General features: G+C 40.3%; 3 protein-coding genes across 3 annotated transcripts; 2 read left to right on the forward strand and 1 right to left on the reverse strand.

Moving 5' to 3' along the window:
- The first annotated feature begins 1,111 nt into the window (after positions 1-1,111).
- On the forward strand, positions 1,112-2,189 carry LOC135087915 (protein transport protein Sec61 subunit beta). The gene is made up of 3 exons (XM_063982770.1): positions 1,112-1,260; positions 1,347-1,549; positions 1,969-2,189. Exons 1-3 carry the CDS (start codon positions 1,258-1,260, stop codon positions 2,054-2,056), a joined length of 294 nt encoding a protein of 97 aa, XP_063838840.1. The 5' UTR covers positions 1,112-1,257; the 3' UTR covers positions 2,057-2,189.
- A 1,143-nt stretch (positions 2,190-3,332) lies between these two features.
- Positions 3,333-5,709, reverse strand: LOC135087914 (frizzled-7-B). Its single transcript, XM_063982769.1, has 2 exons — positions 4,272-5,709; positions 3,333-4,013 (listed from the first exon to the last, which is right to left on the reverse strand). Exons 1-2 carry the CDS (start codon positions 5,449-5,451, stop codon positions 3,496-3,498), a joined length of 1,698 nt encoding a protein of 565 aa, XP_063838839.1. The 5' UTR covers positions 5,452-5,709; the 3' UTR covers positions 3,333-3,495.
- A 302-nt stretch (positions 5,710-6,011) lies between these two features.
- LOC135088164 (anaphase-promoting complex subunit 5) lies at positions 6,012-18,257 on the forward strand. Its single transcript, XM_063983052.1, has 16 exons — positions 6,012-6,234; positions 6,667-6,743; positions 6,948-7,164; positions 8,432-8,565; positions 8,723-8,832; positions 9,173-9,332; positions 9,439-9,623; positions 10,228-10,456; positions 12,362-12,512; positions 12,734-12,922; positions 13,043-13,189; positions 13,310-13,460; positions 13,577-14,082; positions 14,295-14,729; positions 17,314-17,474; positions 18,113-18,257. The coding sequence occupies exons 1-16, from the start codon at positions 6,108-6,110 to the stop codon at positions 18,230-18,232; spliced, it is 3,099 nt and encodes a 1,032-aa protein (XP_063839122.1). The 5' UTR covers positions 6,012-6,107; the 3' UTR covers positions 18,233-18,257.
- The last annotated feature ends 27 nt before the right edge of the window (positions 18,258-18,284 follow it).

Here is an 18,284-nt window from a genome sequence, read left to right on the forward strand (position 1 = left end):
GGTGAAGTCAGAAATTTGATATCATCATATTTTTAATTTTTTTAATTTTCATACATAATAAATTTTATAAAATCCGATTTGTATGAAAATTAAAATAATTAAAATGAAGATATCAATTTTCTGACTTCACCATACCATTTATATGACCATGTTAACATGGGCTAGTGTCGGCTCATATACCCATTTACCTAACACCCTGTATTAATATAATTTGGCATAATGACTTTGGACTGTTTCTTGCGTATATAACATTACTTTGCCATAATGCCCATAACGTTCAGTTTGTACTGTATGAAATAATAATATTGTTAATTTTATGCTCTTACTAGGTATTCTATACAATACCAAACGCGCAGCCGGCAATGTGTGTAAAAGATGATATCAGGGAAAGGAGGGACGAGCGGGGTGGGCTGATTACGAAATACGTGAAATTTTAAGAAAAAATCTAGAATTCGTACTCGGCGGCCACTGTCTGCCGCATGCAGCACCCACAGATGAGGCTGCGCTCGCTCGCTCACTCGCCTTCACGCTGGGTAATATTAACCTAACCTAGTATTTTATAATCCAGCTAGTTTTTTTAAATGACCCCCACCCCCTTTACTACTCTAGATAGAAAAATGTTGAAAAAGTTCAAACTAAATCGTGTCAGCTCCATACAAATTACTGTGCTACACCCGGGCACCCTAACCGTACATTTAATAGTATTGATCAATACAAGTCAAAATATTTACATATTGGCGATGGGCCAGCTGGTATTCTATACAATGCCTAGGAATTACATGTACACTGCCTAGGCAGGTAACGTATTTATTGGACAATAATATTTATAACATTTCATACATTGCCTACGCGCCCCAGGCATTTTTCACATTTACTAGGGATTGTATAGAATTCCTAAATTATACAAATTGCCGGTAACATATACAGTACTCGTATGTTTAAATGAAAATTCAATTCATTAGTTTCCCTAGACAAGCTGCAAAACAACAACCGTATTATAATTTCGAAATCGAAACTCGCAATCCGAAGAAAAAAACTATCTAAATTAGTTGGTATGGCAACTCTGATGTGGCACTTTGTGTTTTTCTTCACATGCAACATTTACTGAAGACGTGTCATTTTGATTGTACGCGTTGTAAGCCAACTCCACGATTTCTTTGGTGTTCCTATTTTGCTGCTCACAGAACGCTTGAGAAAATCCTGAATTAACGTTGTTCGAATTAATTTAAACGATTTGTTATTTTAATAAATAACAAAATGGTAAGTTGTGCTTTCTACACATAAACTGATTAGTTTTACGAAGGTTGACGAATAAAATAATCTTACTAAATTAATTGTAATTCTAGCCACCATCACCTAGCTCTACTGCGGTTGGATCTGGTGGTCGTTCGCCAAGCAAGGCAACAGCTGCTCCTCGGTCAGCTAGTGGAAGTACAGTTCGGCAACGCAAAACTACTACCACAACTACTGCAGCCAGAAACCGAAGCACAGGAGCAGGATCAGGAGGAATGTGGCGTTTCTATACTGATGATTCTCCAGGAGTGAAAGTGTAAGTTGAAGTAAAATTTTATTCACCCTTCTTTGTTAAGTTTAGAAACCCATTGATTGTAAAAGCCCAATTGATTCTGTTATAATTTTTTAAATAAATAAGTTTGAATCTCATGACTCAAGCAAAACAATTGATTTTCTAAATCTAAATCTCTTCTTTTAAACATTATTTTTAATTTTGGTTTCTTTACCAAATTATTATTATTTTAAATAAATAAAAGACATTTAAATAACAATTGCGTTGTGGAAAACCTTGGAGGAGGCCTTTGTCCAGCAGTGGACGTCATTTGGCTGAAACAAACGAATGAATGATATGACAATACTCAAATACCACATAAACCTATTGCCTTGATTTTAAATTAAACTTTAATAGTAATATTTTTTTGTATTAATTAATTTATTGTTATTATTTTGTTTCAGGGGCCCAGTTCCAGTATTAGTTATGTCACTTTTGTTCATTGCATCAGTGTTTATGCTGCACATTTGGGGAAAATACACTCGGGCATAATGGGATACTTTATGATGAATAAAACATTATTGTGTAAATGAATGAGAAAGTATGATGGTATGTTTTGTACTTTATATAGGCTAAATAAATTATGTACTATTAATGTTATTCTGAATTAAATTAAGTTAATTAACATATTTTTTATTATTTATAGTAGCAAAGACATTATGAAATTATTTATTGACTCCCCATCCCATTATTTAACATAATATATTGATTATGTATTTTAGATGTGATTTTTACTTAGCAAAGTCAAAAGCTCCTACAAATACACATTTGATCATTCAATGTAGGCCTACCTCCATACTACAGTGGAATCTCTATAACTCGAATCTCAAGGGAAATGCAAAAAAAATCGAGTTAACGAGTTTTCGACTTAACAAGAACTTCGAGATACAAGGACTTAACTGCTGAAATTTCGACTTGTAGAGGACGGACAAGCTCCGCTATAAGTAATCGTGTCCTGTGGCGACAAGGACAAACATCACGTTCACAGCTGTGTTACTTAGAAAGTTTCATTGATGTATTCTTTCATTGCACGTGTACAAGACAAAAACAATAGATTAGAAGCCCCGAACCCGAACATTCATTTTGGATTTTATTGCTATTATTTCGGGGAATTCCAAGTAAGACGTTATTATATTTTACTAACTACGACTTACGGAGTCCCCTTTTTTTTCGAGATATAGGGTATAAATATGTATCATCAATACTTCGTAGGGAAATAACATTTTGTTCGAGTTACAAAGTCTAAATAATTCGAGATACCGCGTATTTAGGTGCTCAGCGGAAGGGAATGGCAATTTTTTTCGACTTACTGAGGATTTTGACTTAACGAGGTTCGAGTTATAGAGATTCCACTGTATAATAATCTTGAAATTAGTTTTTAACAAATTCTTGACCTTTCTTTTTTTAAGTAAATCTTTGCCATCTGAAATTTTTTTACCTTTATGTAATGTAATAAGTAGCAAGTTTAATATTTTTTTCCATTCAAGGCTACCCACTACATGCTCTAAAACCTATTAACATCCACTCATGGCATACATACTACACCAGTAAGGTGTATCTCTGAAGGAGGGCAGTTTCTGCCTTAGTGGTACATGAAAATTACAGGCATATTCTGCAAGCAAGGCAAATCTATTTGATTGTTCCTAGTCTTTAAATTGTCTTAAGCACTCAGAAACATATACAGTTTGCAGACAGATCTTTCTGTAGAGGTTCATGGCCCCTGAATCATTATATTATGATGGTAATGGAATCACTAAAGAAAAGGTAATTGAAAATGAAAATATTTATTAATACATTGATTCTTAATACTCACATTAAAAATACTTATTTGTATAAAAAACTTATCAAATTACGAGACTCCTATTTACATTATCAGCCTTATATTGTAGCTAAAAGTAAAAATATTAAAAATAAAATGACAGCTGCGAAAATTAAACATACACTTCAACTCTTCTACCTTTTATTCTATCAAAGAATTGACGCCAGGAAACTAAAGTTTTTCCTGACCAAATCCAAAAACTGGATGTTATACCAACTATCATTGTCATTAAGTACTTAATCATGAACATTTCAAACTTAGGTCTCTCAATCTCATGACGTGTAAATGGACAGGGGATAGAGTAAAGAGGTGTAGAGCACATATCCCTATGCCATGTCACCATCCAATTATCAAAATGAGCTTGCTCATAAAAAAGACAAGCAATAACTATCAAGGCTGGCACTGTATACAAGACTCCAAATACACCAATTCTAATCATTAGTTTTTCCAATTTATCTGTTTTTGTGCCGTCATGTTTCATTACAGTTCTTATACGAAACAATGATACAAATCCAGCCAAAAGAAATACTGTTCCTAGGACAAGATATACACAGAGCGGTGCTAGTACAAATCCACGTAAAGCCTCAGCATCCCATATTCCAACGTAACACACACCAGATAGAATATCACCTGCAACAAAATACAAGATTTAAATTAGCAATTAAAATATTTCTGAACTTATTTTTCTTTTAGGTTTCATTGCCAAAGAGACAGTAGGTACACATAACAGTGATTTATTTATTTCAAAATTGTTTTTCAATTCACAATGACTTATTTTGTACCATATTTAGTTGCAAAATGTAATTACAACAAGAATTTGGGCATGGAATGGAATAGCAGGACTATATTCTAGTTAAATATTAAAAAAATATTTGCACTTATTCTTACCATCAACTTTTCCCATTGCTAGTATCGATATTGTCTTGATGGCGGGCACTGCCCAAGCTGCTAAATGAAAATATTGTGAGTTTGCTTCTATAGCTTCATGGCCCCATTTAAGTCCAGCTGCCAAAAACCATGTGAGTGTCAAGACAACCCACCAAATACTTGATGCCATGCTGAAGAAATATACCACCATAAAAAGTATTGTACATGGTTCATGTTTTGTGCCTTGTGATATGATTGATATGTTTGGTAATCTTGTCCCACTTATTGTCGAGGGAAAAGGCCCTTGACAACTAACACTGTCTCCAGCACTCCATCCCATGATATATGCTGCAGCTACCATCAAGTAACATACGGATAGGAATATAATAGGTCTTTCTGGATATCTAAATCTATCTGTGTCAATTAAAAAAGTTAGAACAGTAAATAAACAGCTCACAGTGCATAGTGTTGCCCAAATACCAATCCACAATCTTGAAAAGTTTTTTTCATCCTGACTGAAAAACATGCCATTACATGGTGCACCACAATCATGTTCAATCTTATCTCCAACCTTCAGAGAATATTCCAAATCCAAACTCTTGGGTACTTTAAAATGTACAGGACAAACAAATCCATAATCTTTTGCACTATGCAGTTTAGTAGGATCCCTTTCAATATTCGATTTGAAATCTACTTTAGGTAGCTTGGTTTCTGTAGGTTTCTTTGATTTATGTGTAACATTATTATCACCAACACATATGACATTTTCATCTGTAGCAACCGGGAACCTTGAACATTCCAGATGCTCTGGCCATGGGAAGCCGTAGTCTATCATCAGTTGGTCGCAATTGTGTTTCGCGGATTCACATAAATGACGGCATGGCAGTATAGGAGTATCCAAAATTGTGCAAACAGGTGCATACACTGAACACAAGAAGAATTTGAGGTCTGGAGAACAATTTATTTTGATTAATGGTGTGAATTGATGTACTTCAGGTCCAGCATCTTCTTGTTTAGCATGATTAAGAATGTTGGGAAATATGGTTTCATTGTATCTCAGTTGCTGGCAAAACTGAATGGTAATTGGCTCGCATCGTCCATGGTGAGGCAAAGTATCTCCTTGATAGACAGTCACGCGTGATGTTTCAGTGTATACAAATAAATAAAGCACTTTTAAAAGCGATATCCACAATCTTCCCATTCTTGAAGTCTACAAAAAATGTTGCTAAAAAAACAAAATATGTTTTGTGTTGTGCTTTACATTATTTCACTGACTTGTTGTTGTTTTTTCACGATTCAGATCGTGTAGAAAATACATAATTTTTAATTTGCTATAAACTTTAAAATACGGAGAAACACCAAACAACAAGAAAATTGTAATGAATGAACCATTGACAGAAAAAAATAACACAAGAGACAAGAACAAGCATTTGATTGGGCTCTATGCCCACTTGTCAATGGCTCATAGTGTAGGGCTAAATCCACAGACATGATAAATCTCAAAAACGTAGATAGAGCTTCCAAATTCCAAAGCTCTTCCTTCTTGATGATTGAACGATTTTATGATGAGGGACTGAGGGGGAGCACTTCATACTTACACTTTTGTCATGTCAGCGCGATAAGATCTTTGCTTGTGAAAATTATTAAATAAATAAAATAACAATATTTGAAGTACTTGAGTGGGTGTATACGATTACTCGTTTTTGAGTCTGATACTCTGATTCCCCCTGATTCCCTAATAAAAGGCACAGCTCTAAATCAGCTGTCAACAGTCAAACTTCAATGTCATTGTCATGTCAAAAAATTGTTTCTGATGTTTGTTTGTATGGCCGGGTATTGTAATTTAAATTTCCTATAATGGATTTAGTAAACGATAATTTAGATTTTGTAAAGTTAATCATCAAAGGACACGATGAAAATATAACGCCTCACAAAATAGCAGTCGTGGCATTTATACGGGAGTATGGGCTTCTAAAAGTCGAAGGTAAAAATAAAACATTGATTCCGTAACATGCGTTACTGTTATATAGTTTCAGCCCTATAACATCCAATGCTGGACAGAGGCCTCCCCCAAGGCTTTCCAGCTTCCACAATGACCGATCTTACGCTGTCCGTATTGTGCTTCCAAGTTGCATAAATACGTAACAATGCATTTGTCGGAATAAGTATTTAGCCGGCTTCAGAAGCGCAATTTATGTCTTTCTTTGATGCTAAAATACCTAAGAGTTTATATATTTCTGCATCTAGAAGCCTTTACGAAGAACACATGCCCACCAATCATTTTATCCTCAATGGTTTCAGGCCTGTCTTGTTTAATTTAAAAAAAAAATCTAAGATCCTCTTCTGTAAGGCATAATCTTAGGCATAGTCACTAAATAAAATTGTGGTCTAACTAATTTGTGAATTTCTGTTTTAGAGAAACAAAAAATTGATTGTATTGTTGCTCCTAAATATAGAAAAGATTTCTGTATTTTGGCATTGAAATTAATTCAGGTATGTAAAATTATTTTATGAATTTATTGTGGTATGCTATGACTATATGTATTGATTGCCCTGTAAAATTATATGAAATACAATTGGATTATTATTATACTCATGACTGCACACAATTAAAGATAAACAGTTATTTTTTTCATGAAAAGTTTCACTCACAAACTATTTGTTATTCTTGTTCTTGTATGAAAATAATGTTTACAGTGTCCTGATATGGAATTTAAAGAATTAGAAACTCTTCTAACTGATGGCAGGTACAATTTGTTGAGCGTTCACCTGCAGAATTTTTGTGTTCGACTACAAAATATTTATGTTAATGGCATTAGCGCACTTATGGATTGTGTTACGTCCACAATTGACAAATTGATGATTGAACAGAATGAAACTAATCCATGTGTTATAACCAGATACAGTGTTTTAGGTAAGTAGATATGATATTAGAAATTGTTGAGGTTAATTCCTTTAAAACCATTTTAAGTTACATATTTAATTGACAACCAAAACTAGTGCAGTAACTTACTTTAACATTATACAGTGTGAGTCACGTTAAAGTGTACATATGAAAATAGATGAAACTAGACCTATTTTTATCGACAAAAAAGAGGTCAAAATTTGTTTGATATTTTTTTTTAATTTTTTATCGAATTTTTTTTCTTCCAATTACTTATTGTAAAGAAAACGTAATAACTTTTAAACTAAGCGGTATATCATGATAAAATAAAAACAGTAATAATGCTAAATAACAGGCAATACTAAAAAAATACATAAAATACACAAAAAATGCCAACAAATAATAAAAAATGAGACTTTTTGAAAAAAATCTGCTTAAAAATTCGTATTTTTTTGGTTATTTGATAAATTTCTCAAAAAAATGTCCCTATAACCGGTGCTTTTTATTACTTTGTATTATTCTCTATCGTATTACCTTCGTAAAACCAAAAATCGCATGTCTCTATCCCTATCAGAACGTTTGCAATTATTGTTTGAACTATGCCTCTCCGGGCGCGCCATTCAACGCTTCGTTAACAACGAAACTGAAAATGGCTCTAAATTTGTAATTTTGATAAAGACAAGTTAGATTTCAAATAAAAACAAAAGATTTCGAAGTAAAATAAGCATTTTAGTTAAAATTAAAATTGTCTCTACCTGTAGCGGAGAATAATGTTGTGGCAAGCCTTTGTTCAAACGATCATAGCAAATGTTGTGATAGGGATTGAGACATGCGATTTTTGGTTTTACAAAGATAATACGATAGAGAATAATACAAAGTAATAAAAACCACCTGTTATAGGGACATTTTTTTGAGAAATTTATCAAATAACCAAAAAAATACGAATTTTTAAGCAGATTTTTTTCAAAAAGTCTCATTTTTTATTATTTGTTGGCATTTTCTGGGTAGTTTATGTATTTTTTCAGTATCGCCTGTTATTTAGCATTATTACTGTTTTTATTTTATCAGGATATACCGCTTAGTTTAAAAGTTATTACGTTTTCTTTACAATAAGTAATTGGAAGAAAAAAAATTCGATAAAAAATTAAAAAAAAAATCTCAAAAAAATTTTGACCTCTTTTTTGTCGATAAAAATAGGTCTAGTTTCATCTATTTTCATATGTACACTTTAACGTGACTCACACTGTATAGTTGTAATACCCATAACACATTATTGTTACTTTTTTTTTACTTTCAGGATTTTACTTGAGAAGAATACTATTGCACTTGGACAAACTCAGTTTTACACAAGTGGTATCACTGTACAAATCATTTTGCTTGTATTACCAAAGAGGTAGACCTGGTTTAATGATGAGATCCTTGAGTAAAGAGGTAATAATATTCACTTTAAAAATATCATAAGGTACCTATACTGAATTAAGTAATTAATTAATTTGTGCACATGAATACAACTGTATTGGGCTAGGTATTTTCTATGTGTATTAGGTATGTATTTTTTATTATTATTCATTATGTAAGTAATTTTCAGAAACTCAACAACATGGAACCCCAAGGTCCCACTTCAACATCACCAGCATTGTCTGAAGAAGCTAAACCTACTGAACTGTCTATGAAAATGAATATTATTGACAGAGACAAGTAAGTTTTTAATTTATATGACCTCACCTATATTCATCTCAGCCTACTAATCTTACTAATATTATAAATGCGAAAGTTTGGATGTCTGGATGTCTGAATGTTTGTTATTCATTCACGCAAAAACTACTGAACGGATTTTGATGAAACTTTACAGTATTATTGTTTATAACCCAGAATAACATATAGGCTATAATTTATGACGATCTGTCACAGACTCAATTTCACGCGTGTGAAGCCGCGGGGAAAAGCTAGTGTATTATAAGTAATCATATTATTTTAAGTGGTTTAAGTGGTGATATGTACCAAAAGATTAATGGCAATTTATGTTGAAATATTTCAGCAGTTTTGAAGAGTGTCAATGGTCAAGAAAGCAAGCTGAATTATTTACGGCGCAACAGGCCAATTTGCTCCAAATCAACGAAAGAAAAGCAATGCCACCTCGCCAGTTACAGAAAACTATTTTGCAGATCATAAATGATATACCAGAATATCCAGACATTGTAAGTCTTTAATTCCAACAGTATTAAACTTGAAAGTGCATTATTTAAAACTAGTTTTTTCAGTAATGATTGATTTTATTTGTAAAAATATTTTATAACTTTTCAGCACTTCCTTAGTTTTCTAAACTGTATAAGAATGAAGGAATTCTGTGGGGCTCAAGCTTCTCTGTACAACTGTTTCGATCGCTCGGTACTAAGCGTGTATGGCGGTAGTAACTGTAACGACAGGAACAAGAATTTTCGATATGCTGCTTTGAACCGCGCCGCCATGCACACTCAATTTGGGCATATGTAAGTGTTGTAACGCTGGCGAGAACTGGATTATGATAATGCAGTTGTCGCCACGCGAGTCTTGTTTATAATAATAACAGTTTTCCTTCCCAAAATCACACCATCACAAATCACTGCTGTGATGATACAATTTGAAGTGATAAATTAAAGTTCAAAATCAGGATTGTAATCTTGAGCTGTTACTACCAACAAACCACATGATAGTAGCAATAAATTATTGGGGGCGTTTCGCGGAAAAAAGCGCTTGGAAGCAAAATGGCGATCGCCAAGCGGCAAGCGCTGTCACAGTTAGCAAACACTATTGAAGTGTCCTTGCCGAAAACTGCCGTAGCGATTGGGATTTTGCGAGAGCTTTTTTCTGGGAAACGCACCCATTGTGTTGTACAAATGAGGGCTATCGTTTTTATACTTAACAGTTGGCACCCCTGGCGATTGACAGGACCTTACTCTACAGTGGCGCCATCTTGATGAGTGCAAATGCGATAGTCCTCCTACCACTTTAGCGCTCACCAGTTGGTGCCACTGTCTTCGCTACTAGCAAGTGACAGGACCTTACTCTACAGTGGCGCCAACTGGTGAGCGCTAAAACGATAGCCCTCATTAGGTCGGTAGCAATGGAGGGAGTTCGCGAGGCGCTGGCTGCTGCGCAAGAGGCGGGCGACGGCGCGTGCTTAGCGCATGCGGCGGCGTGGGGCGCCTTAGCGGGCGGGCGCGCGCGGCGGGCGGCGCTGCTGGCCCGAGTGCCGCGCGCGCCGCGAGTGGCCGCCGCCGCCGCGCAACTGATGGCCCAACACGCGGCCGTCAACGGCGCCAGGCCCTCCGAGGTCTTCCAGGTCGGTTCCACAGCCGCCCAGCGGCAGTGCTGGCGCGAATGTACGTAGCAGCTTATTTGTGGTACATTTTTGTTTTTTTTGCAGTTTTTTTTCCGCACGGCTTGTGCCTTCTGTGTGCTATAGTCAGGTCGCCGAGCACGTATAATTTTGTCCAATGATCCTAAGCTACCCATCCTTATCGCTCGCGCGTAATTATATTGCTGTCGCGACTGTGCGACGGGCGCCCGCAGTAAGTGTGCGAGTGGGATCATTGGACAAAATTCTACGTGCTCGGAGACCGGGCTTTACGAGGGTATACTGAAACTGTTTTTTAATCTGTGATCGCAGTACCTCGAGCGCGAGTAACTCTCGTAATCGTAGTCCTTAGACGAAGCGGCGCTGTTCTGGTTATCATACAAATTAATACGATTACCATATCATAACGAGAACGATATTTATTCGTGCTCAATGTACAGACGACATCTAAAATATTAATTCAGTGTCGATCACAGATTTTATAAGGTTTCTGTATGCCTAGATTGTGTAGAAGATCAGTGTTAATACCTTGACGATCGCAAGCTGCTCGTATAATATTTTTTCTAACAAGACTTTCGATTGTCGAAGTATTAACTCGTGTTCATGTCATTCGTGAATTTTTTTGTCACCATCTACATTGACATATTTTTCCCCTAGCAAAAACAAACAAACGTGATGAGACGTTACGCCTTGTAAATAGGAAGGACAGTCAAATTAAAAAAAAACTGCTTTGTAGTTAATGATTAGAAGGAGACACTTATTATTTACTCTTAATAATACTTAAGCCGTGTGGTGACGGCAGAGTAGAATACATTTGTCACCAACCCCTACTCTTACCACGGGGTCGTAAGAGGAGACTTAGGGACTACACATCAAACAGAGAACGGGCAGCAACGCTCTCTGAAAAACATCAATCTTTTAAACTGCGATCTCCAACCCACCTGCCAAGCGTGGGGATTATGGCAAAACCCTCCACCATAATGGAGGAGGCTCATAGTCCAGCAGTGGACTGTAAAGAGCTGTTGATGATGATGATGATTATTTACTCAGAAAATTGAACAATACATTACCAGGCTGGTGGGGGAAGCCTGACGTTTGCATATTTCTCCTTTAGTCATCTAGTACGACATCCATAATAAGCTTTTTAGCATTTAAATTCATTTTTACCTTTTTCAAAAACACTAGTTGTGGCATCATCCACATCATTTACAGCAATTCTATTTAGCGCTATAAAAATCGGACACTCGTAGTCTTTCTACATTTCTACGGTTTTTTTATTGCATTTATACATGACATTTATTGTAATAAATTAGCCATTTTATTTCTTAGCTCAAAGCATCTGAACTCCATTATTTAAATTTATAGTTAAATTAGTTAATTTACTATTAATTTCATTATATATATTTTTTTTTAAATATATTTACATCAACTACTTCTAATAATAAACTGAAAGACCAGGATGTGGAGTCACCGCTGGATTCTCCTTAAAAGGTACCATGGAGTTCACAATTCCCATTTTTGGTAGTCTTGGTTGTTACTTAATCTATAAGCTCCTTTAAAACTTATTTCTCAAAACGTAAGTAAGCGAGTGGAAAGATCCAGTGCGCACGTATTTCGGAATAAGGTCTCGGCCGGGTTCACTTGATGGAAGTTAATGTGAAAATGTGGCACAGTACAATGTGGATGGAAACAAAAATGTGTCACCTTGTATAAAGCAAATGCGAAGTTTTTTACAGCTTAGTTTAGAGCTAGTTTCTGTGGGGCTTTCGGCGAATATAATTTTTTGCTTTGTGAAGACAAAAAAATTACATTCGCCCAGCACTGCCTTCTAGTTCTTTCTTGTGAACTGTCAGATATATCAGCCGTGTTTAGATTGCTCGTCATTCGCAGATCATCACTAAGGGGGATTCGTTGAACTACTTGCATTCCATGACTGACTTAACTTTGGCGGGCTTGGCTAACACGGCGGCACTGTGGGCTCTGTATGGGAAAACGGAGATGGCGTCTGTGAGCTGCCAGCTGCTTCTCAATTTGAATACTAGTGAGTATTTATTCTAATTTAAAGTTCGTATCTGGAGGCCTTCGCTAAAATTTACGATGTGCCTAAGGAGGAACAAAAATTATCGATTGAAAATAATAGTTCTTTGCAAAGAACATTCGGTTTTGATTATGTAAGATTAATTTTATGAATATTTTTTCCATTATGTGTGATTGACTATTCGTAATGCTAGTTGTGTTCTTAGTTTTTTATGTCAATTACAGAGTGCAACGTGGGCAGCAGCAGCGTGTGGCACTGGACGGAGTCGATGGCGACCGCGTGCGCCGGGCTCGTGGTGACGGCGGCGTGGCGGGGGGAGCCCGCGCTGGCCGCCGCGCTCGCCTCGCACCTGCAGCACCCGCGCCTGCTGGCCGTCGCCGCGCGCAACCACGCCGCCGCCGCGCTCATGGCAGGTCAGTGACCCGCGCTCGCTCGCACCTGCAGCACCCGCGCCTGCTGGCCGTCGCCGCGCGCAACCACGCCGCCGCCGCGCTCATGGCAGGTCAGTGACCCGCGCTCGCTCGCACCTGCAGCACCCGCGCCTGCTGGCCGTCGCCGCGCGCAACCACGCCGCCGCCGCGCTCATGGCAGGTCAGTGACCCGCGCTCGCTCGCACCTGCAGCACCCGCGCCTGCTGGCCGTCGCCGCGCGCAACCACGCCGCCGCCGCGCTCATGGCAGGTCAGTGACCCGCGCTCGCTCGCACCTGCAGCACCCGCGCCTGCTGGCCGTCGCCGCGCGCAACCACGCCGCCGCCGCGCTCATGGCAGGTCAGTGACCCGCGCTCGCTCGCACCTGCAGCACCCGCGCCTGCTGGCCGTCGCCGCGCGCAACCACGCCGCCGCCGCGCTCATGGCAGGTCAGTGACCCGCGCTCGCTCGCACCTGCAGCACCCGCGCCTGCTGGCCGTCGCCGCGCGCAACCACGCCGCCGCCGCGCTCATGGCAGGTCAGTGACCCGCGCTCGCTCGCACCTGCAGCACCCGCGCCTGCTGGCCGTCGCCGCGCGCAACCACGCCGCCGCCGCGCTCATGGCAGGTCAGTGACCCGCGCTCGCTCGCACCTGCAGCACCCGCGCCTGCTGGCCGTCGCCGCGCGCAACCACGCCGCCGCCGCGCTCATGGCAGGTCAGTGACCCGCGCTCGCCTCGCACCTGCAGCACCCGCGCCTGCTGGCCGTCGCCGCGCGCAACCACGCCGCCGCCGCGCTCATGGCAGGTCAGTGACCCGCGCTCGCCTCGCACCTGCAGCACCCGCGCCTGCTGGCCGTCGCCGCGCGCAACCACGCCGCCGCCGCGCTCATGGCAGGTCAGTGACCCGCGCTCGCCTCGCACCTGCAGCACCCGCGCCTGCTGGCCGTCGCCGCGCGCAACCACGCCGCCGCCGCGCTCATGGCAGGTCAGTGACCCGCGCTCGCTCGCACCTGCAGCACCCGCGCCTGCTGGCCGTCGCCGCGCGCAACCACGCCGCCGCCGCGCTCATGGCAGGTCAGTGACCCGCGCTCGCTCGCACCTGCAGCACCCGCGCCTGCTGGCCGTCGCCGCGCGCAACCACGCCGCCGCCGCGCTCATGGCAGGTCAGTGACCCGCGCTCGCCTCGCACGTGCCCGACAGGGTCCATAATTGTATCTTACCTTACCAACACCTTTTGTAAACATTATGGAAGCAATAAACTATTGAGTATTGAATTATGATAGAAAGGTTGTAAATTGCTCTAAATTTTCTTTGCATAATCAACCGTTCTCCGATCCGAATGTAATTTTCACAATAAATATTTTCAATTTTTCAGGAAAATGGGAAGAAGCAGAACAAAGCATCAGACAGTTGGCATCATCCGACAGATGGGAAAGTCAATTACTGAAAGCCGAAATGTATTTCCTAAAAGGAGACTCGACTGAGGCGCTTGAATCTCTTCACGACATTTTAGATTTCTGCAAGACAGAAGACGACAGCTTACACTACATGTCTTTAAAACTGAAGGCTATGATTCTTATGTCACAAGTACAGCATTCTTTTAGCAATATTCAGTCAACTAATATCATGTTATTGAACGAGGCCGTGTCTTTGGCTAAGAAATATCATTTGCACTATTTGGGTGCGACAGCAGAAATGCACATAGCCAACGTTCAGCTAAACATGGGTTGCGCCAAGAATGCGTTGCTGCTGATCAGAAAGGTGCTGCCGGGGATTATGGCGCATGGGAGCGCTTATGACTGTGCTAGAGGTAATTGTTTTTATTTATTTATGTAGCTTTATTTTACTTGACGTTGCGGCAGCTACGGATCTACGATTTTTTCTAACCGGGGCAAAATGAGGATCATTTCGATTTTTAGCTGTGAATGCAGATTTATAGGGCTAAGAAATCCTTAATATACAGACCAAAAATTTTTGTTCTACGACAAAAATTGACGAAGTTATGGCCAAATTACTAAAAAAGTTCTCTGACCGCCCGGCGCGGGAACGATGACGTCACTATATCCGATCCGAACGCTGCCGGCGTACTGCGTGGATAGAAAATATTTTTTTCTAGCCAAACTATCAGTTTTAGAGAAAAACTTGTAATGACATTAATTCATCAGAATAAAGTAAGCTATCGACAGGTAATTTTTAAAAACAGAAATTGTGAAAAATATCGCAAAAAATCCATACGCTCATACGATTCAATGGAACGCGGAGACGCGATTGGGGTCTCCGCGGTGGTATATTTGGCGATTTATTCAAATAAAGTGTTCATAAGTGTTGTCATATCTTCTTCCAAGTAAAATATAAAAATGTATAAGTATTAATTTATTTACTTCTAACAATAAGGTATAGCTGAGGCAGATACACTCTGCCTAGGCTACAAGCAAGACATTGCTATGAAGATCATTTCGATGTACACGCAATACCTACCTGTTATTTAGTTTTTCTGAGTTTAACCTACGTTACGCCAGCTGCTGCAGGAAAGGACAGCTGCTCCCTCCTGGAAATTATTTAATCTTAGCCTAGAAGCTGGGTATGACTCCCCCGCCCCCCTCCTCTCCCCAGGTCATAAACTGGGCATGACTTCCCCCTCGGCCAGAAATTGGGTATGATTTACCCCCCCTCCCAGGCCAGAAACTGGGTATGACTTGACCCCCCCCCCCCCTCCCACAGGCCAGAAGCTGGGTAAGGTTAGCCCCTCCCCCCAGCCCATAAGCATAAGCTGGGTATGACTTACCCCCCCCCCCCCCCCCCCTAGGCCAGAACCAGAAACTGGTTATGACTTGATCCCCCCCTCCCCTCAGGCCAAAAGCTGGGTGAGGCTAGCCCTTCCCCCAGTCCATAAGCATAAGCTAGGTATGACTCCCCCTCGGCCAGAAGCTGGGTATGACTTACCCCCCCCCCCCCCCCAGGCCAGAAACTGGGTATGACTTGCCTCTCCCCCCTCCCACCAAGGCCAGAATCTGGGTAAGGCTTGCCCCTCCCCCAGGCTAAAAGCTGGGTATTACTTATCCCCCCCCCCCCCCCTCTAGGCCAGAAACTGGTTATTAGCACTCATATTATGTATTATTATGTACAATACAAACAATCATAAAGTTACACTCACCCCAACCGCGTCTCCGCATTCCATCGAATCTTATGAAAATGTGGTCTTTGGACATAGCGATACTTATTTTTCAAAATTTTTACTTTTAAAAATTACTGGTCGATGGGTTACTTTATTTTAATGAATAAATGTTATTAAAAGTTTTTTTCTAAAACTGATATTTTAGCTGGAAAAAAATATTTTCCATCCCAATAGTACGCCGGCTGCGCTCGATTCGGATATAATGACGTCACGCGGCCCTGCGTACGTTGACTTTGAGCGGCAAAAACGGCCTATGTTTATTACTTAATATCTTCGTAAGTAATGGTCCGATTTGGATAATTCAAAAAGATATATCTTTCTTATGTCTTAAAGATTAACGTAGATACTAGTTTTATTGCATTTTGTACAACAGTACTGATCCTCATTGTAGCGCCTCCACGCGTTTGAGTTGTCGATGTGTTCGAAAAACTAACTCAAATTATCGATAGAATAAAACATGCGCTTTGTATACGAGGCGATTTGTGAAGCATTTTTTTTCACAAAACACCGCTTCTTTCCATTTGGTGCCCCCTTTTAACCTGCCGCCCAGGGCTAGAGCCCCCTTGCTACCGATTTATCTAATCCCTTGCTACCGATTACGAAATATTTCTAAGTGGCAGGCAGAGAAGCTATTAAATGATCGTTCAGACTATAATGAAAACTGATCTCATGTGATGTCTAGCGCTCCCGTTATCACGTTGGCAACGGTGGCGGGCGAGCCGCACGATCTGGCGCTGTAGACGTGGTCATTTATTTGTTAAGACTTTTAAATTGTAGTTTTTTACTCGGCATTTTATTTATAAAATATTAAGCACCCTTACGGAAGCTATATCATGGTCAGACTATTTTAAAACTCATGTAACGTTCAGCGCTCCTGCTGTACACCAAGTGCCGGATCGCATCTGCTCCGGTGGCGGGCGAGGCGCGTGCGTTGGTGCTGCAGACTTGGTCATTTATTAGTTATGACTTTTATATTATACTTATTTTTTTTAGAGATTAAGGCCTTCGCCCACGCCGACTTATTGTCGCGCGTTTCGTAAACGAGCGACAGCCTCGCTACTAACACGCGTTAGTCGAATTTGCAACGCACCACAGAAGTGATGCCAACTCGCTACAGCAGCGCGACTGCATCGCTATAAAAAAAGTTGCAGTGGGTGAAGGCCCTTAGGCTTATGGAATCTATACAGTCAGACTATTAAAAAAAAAAATTAACGTCCAGCGCTCCTGCTATACACCAAGTGCCGGATCGCGTCGGCGCCGGTGGCGGGCGAGGCGCGCGCGCTGGTGCTGCAGTCGTGCTGCGACGCGCTCGACACCGTCAAGAAGAACTTCGCCAAGGTCGGCGCCCACTCCCGTCTGCTGCAGACCTGGTACTTGCAGGTGAGATAGCGCATTTTGAAAATAATAAATAACTTGAAAAATCGAACTGCCTAAGGCGGGAATTGAACCCACGACCTTTCGCTTGCCGGGCGACTGCTCTTCTAACTGAGCTTTATTTTTTCAAATTAGTTTGAAATGCAACTCTCAACGCTCAAAATTAAATAACGAGAAGGCTCATGTTGATAATGCCGATTTTGTAAGGCGTTCAGAATCTTTTCTAAGTCCACCGCACCACAGAGTAACCGTGTGGTTACGGTTTGATGCAAGTGTGCGAGAACTAAGTTTCTGAACTATTAGGACTGGTTCAGACCATAAAGTTAATATACCTAGCGGAATAGAGCAACAAAGAACTGAGCGAGCGAGATGTCACAGCAGCAACACTGTGTGATAAAAAGAGATGCGTGATGCCGTCACCGTCACGTCAAACAGAACCATTTTTTGCAACTATTTGACAGTTCAGAGGCACGCTGAAAATATTAGGCTAAACAAAAATGTATAACTGATGTGCTGTCGACTGTACCTACCTTCAAAACGGCTATTATATTACCAATTTTTCACTATTTACGCTAATAATTTTCTAGGCAGCATAGGCGATGCGATACGCATAGAACTAAAATGAATTATGTCGAATTTTTCAGGCGCAACTGTACAACGACATCGGCAACCATGCTGCAAGAAACCAGTGTGCTTGGATGTATAGACAACTAGAAACACAGAACCCAGTAGAACCATCGAATACCTTATTAATAATGTATTGATATCAATAAATAGTTGTAAGAAGCACATTTCGTCTTTTAAATTTTTAAAGTA

This window comes from Ostrinia nubilalis, chromosome 3, assembly GCF_963855985.1.
Source record: "Ostrinia nubilalis chromosome 3, ilOstNubi1.1, whole genome shotgun sequence".
Taxonomy (NCBI): Eukaryota; Metazoa; Arthropoda; class Insecta; order Lepidoptera; family Crambidae; genus Ostrinia; species Ostrinia nubilalis.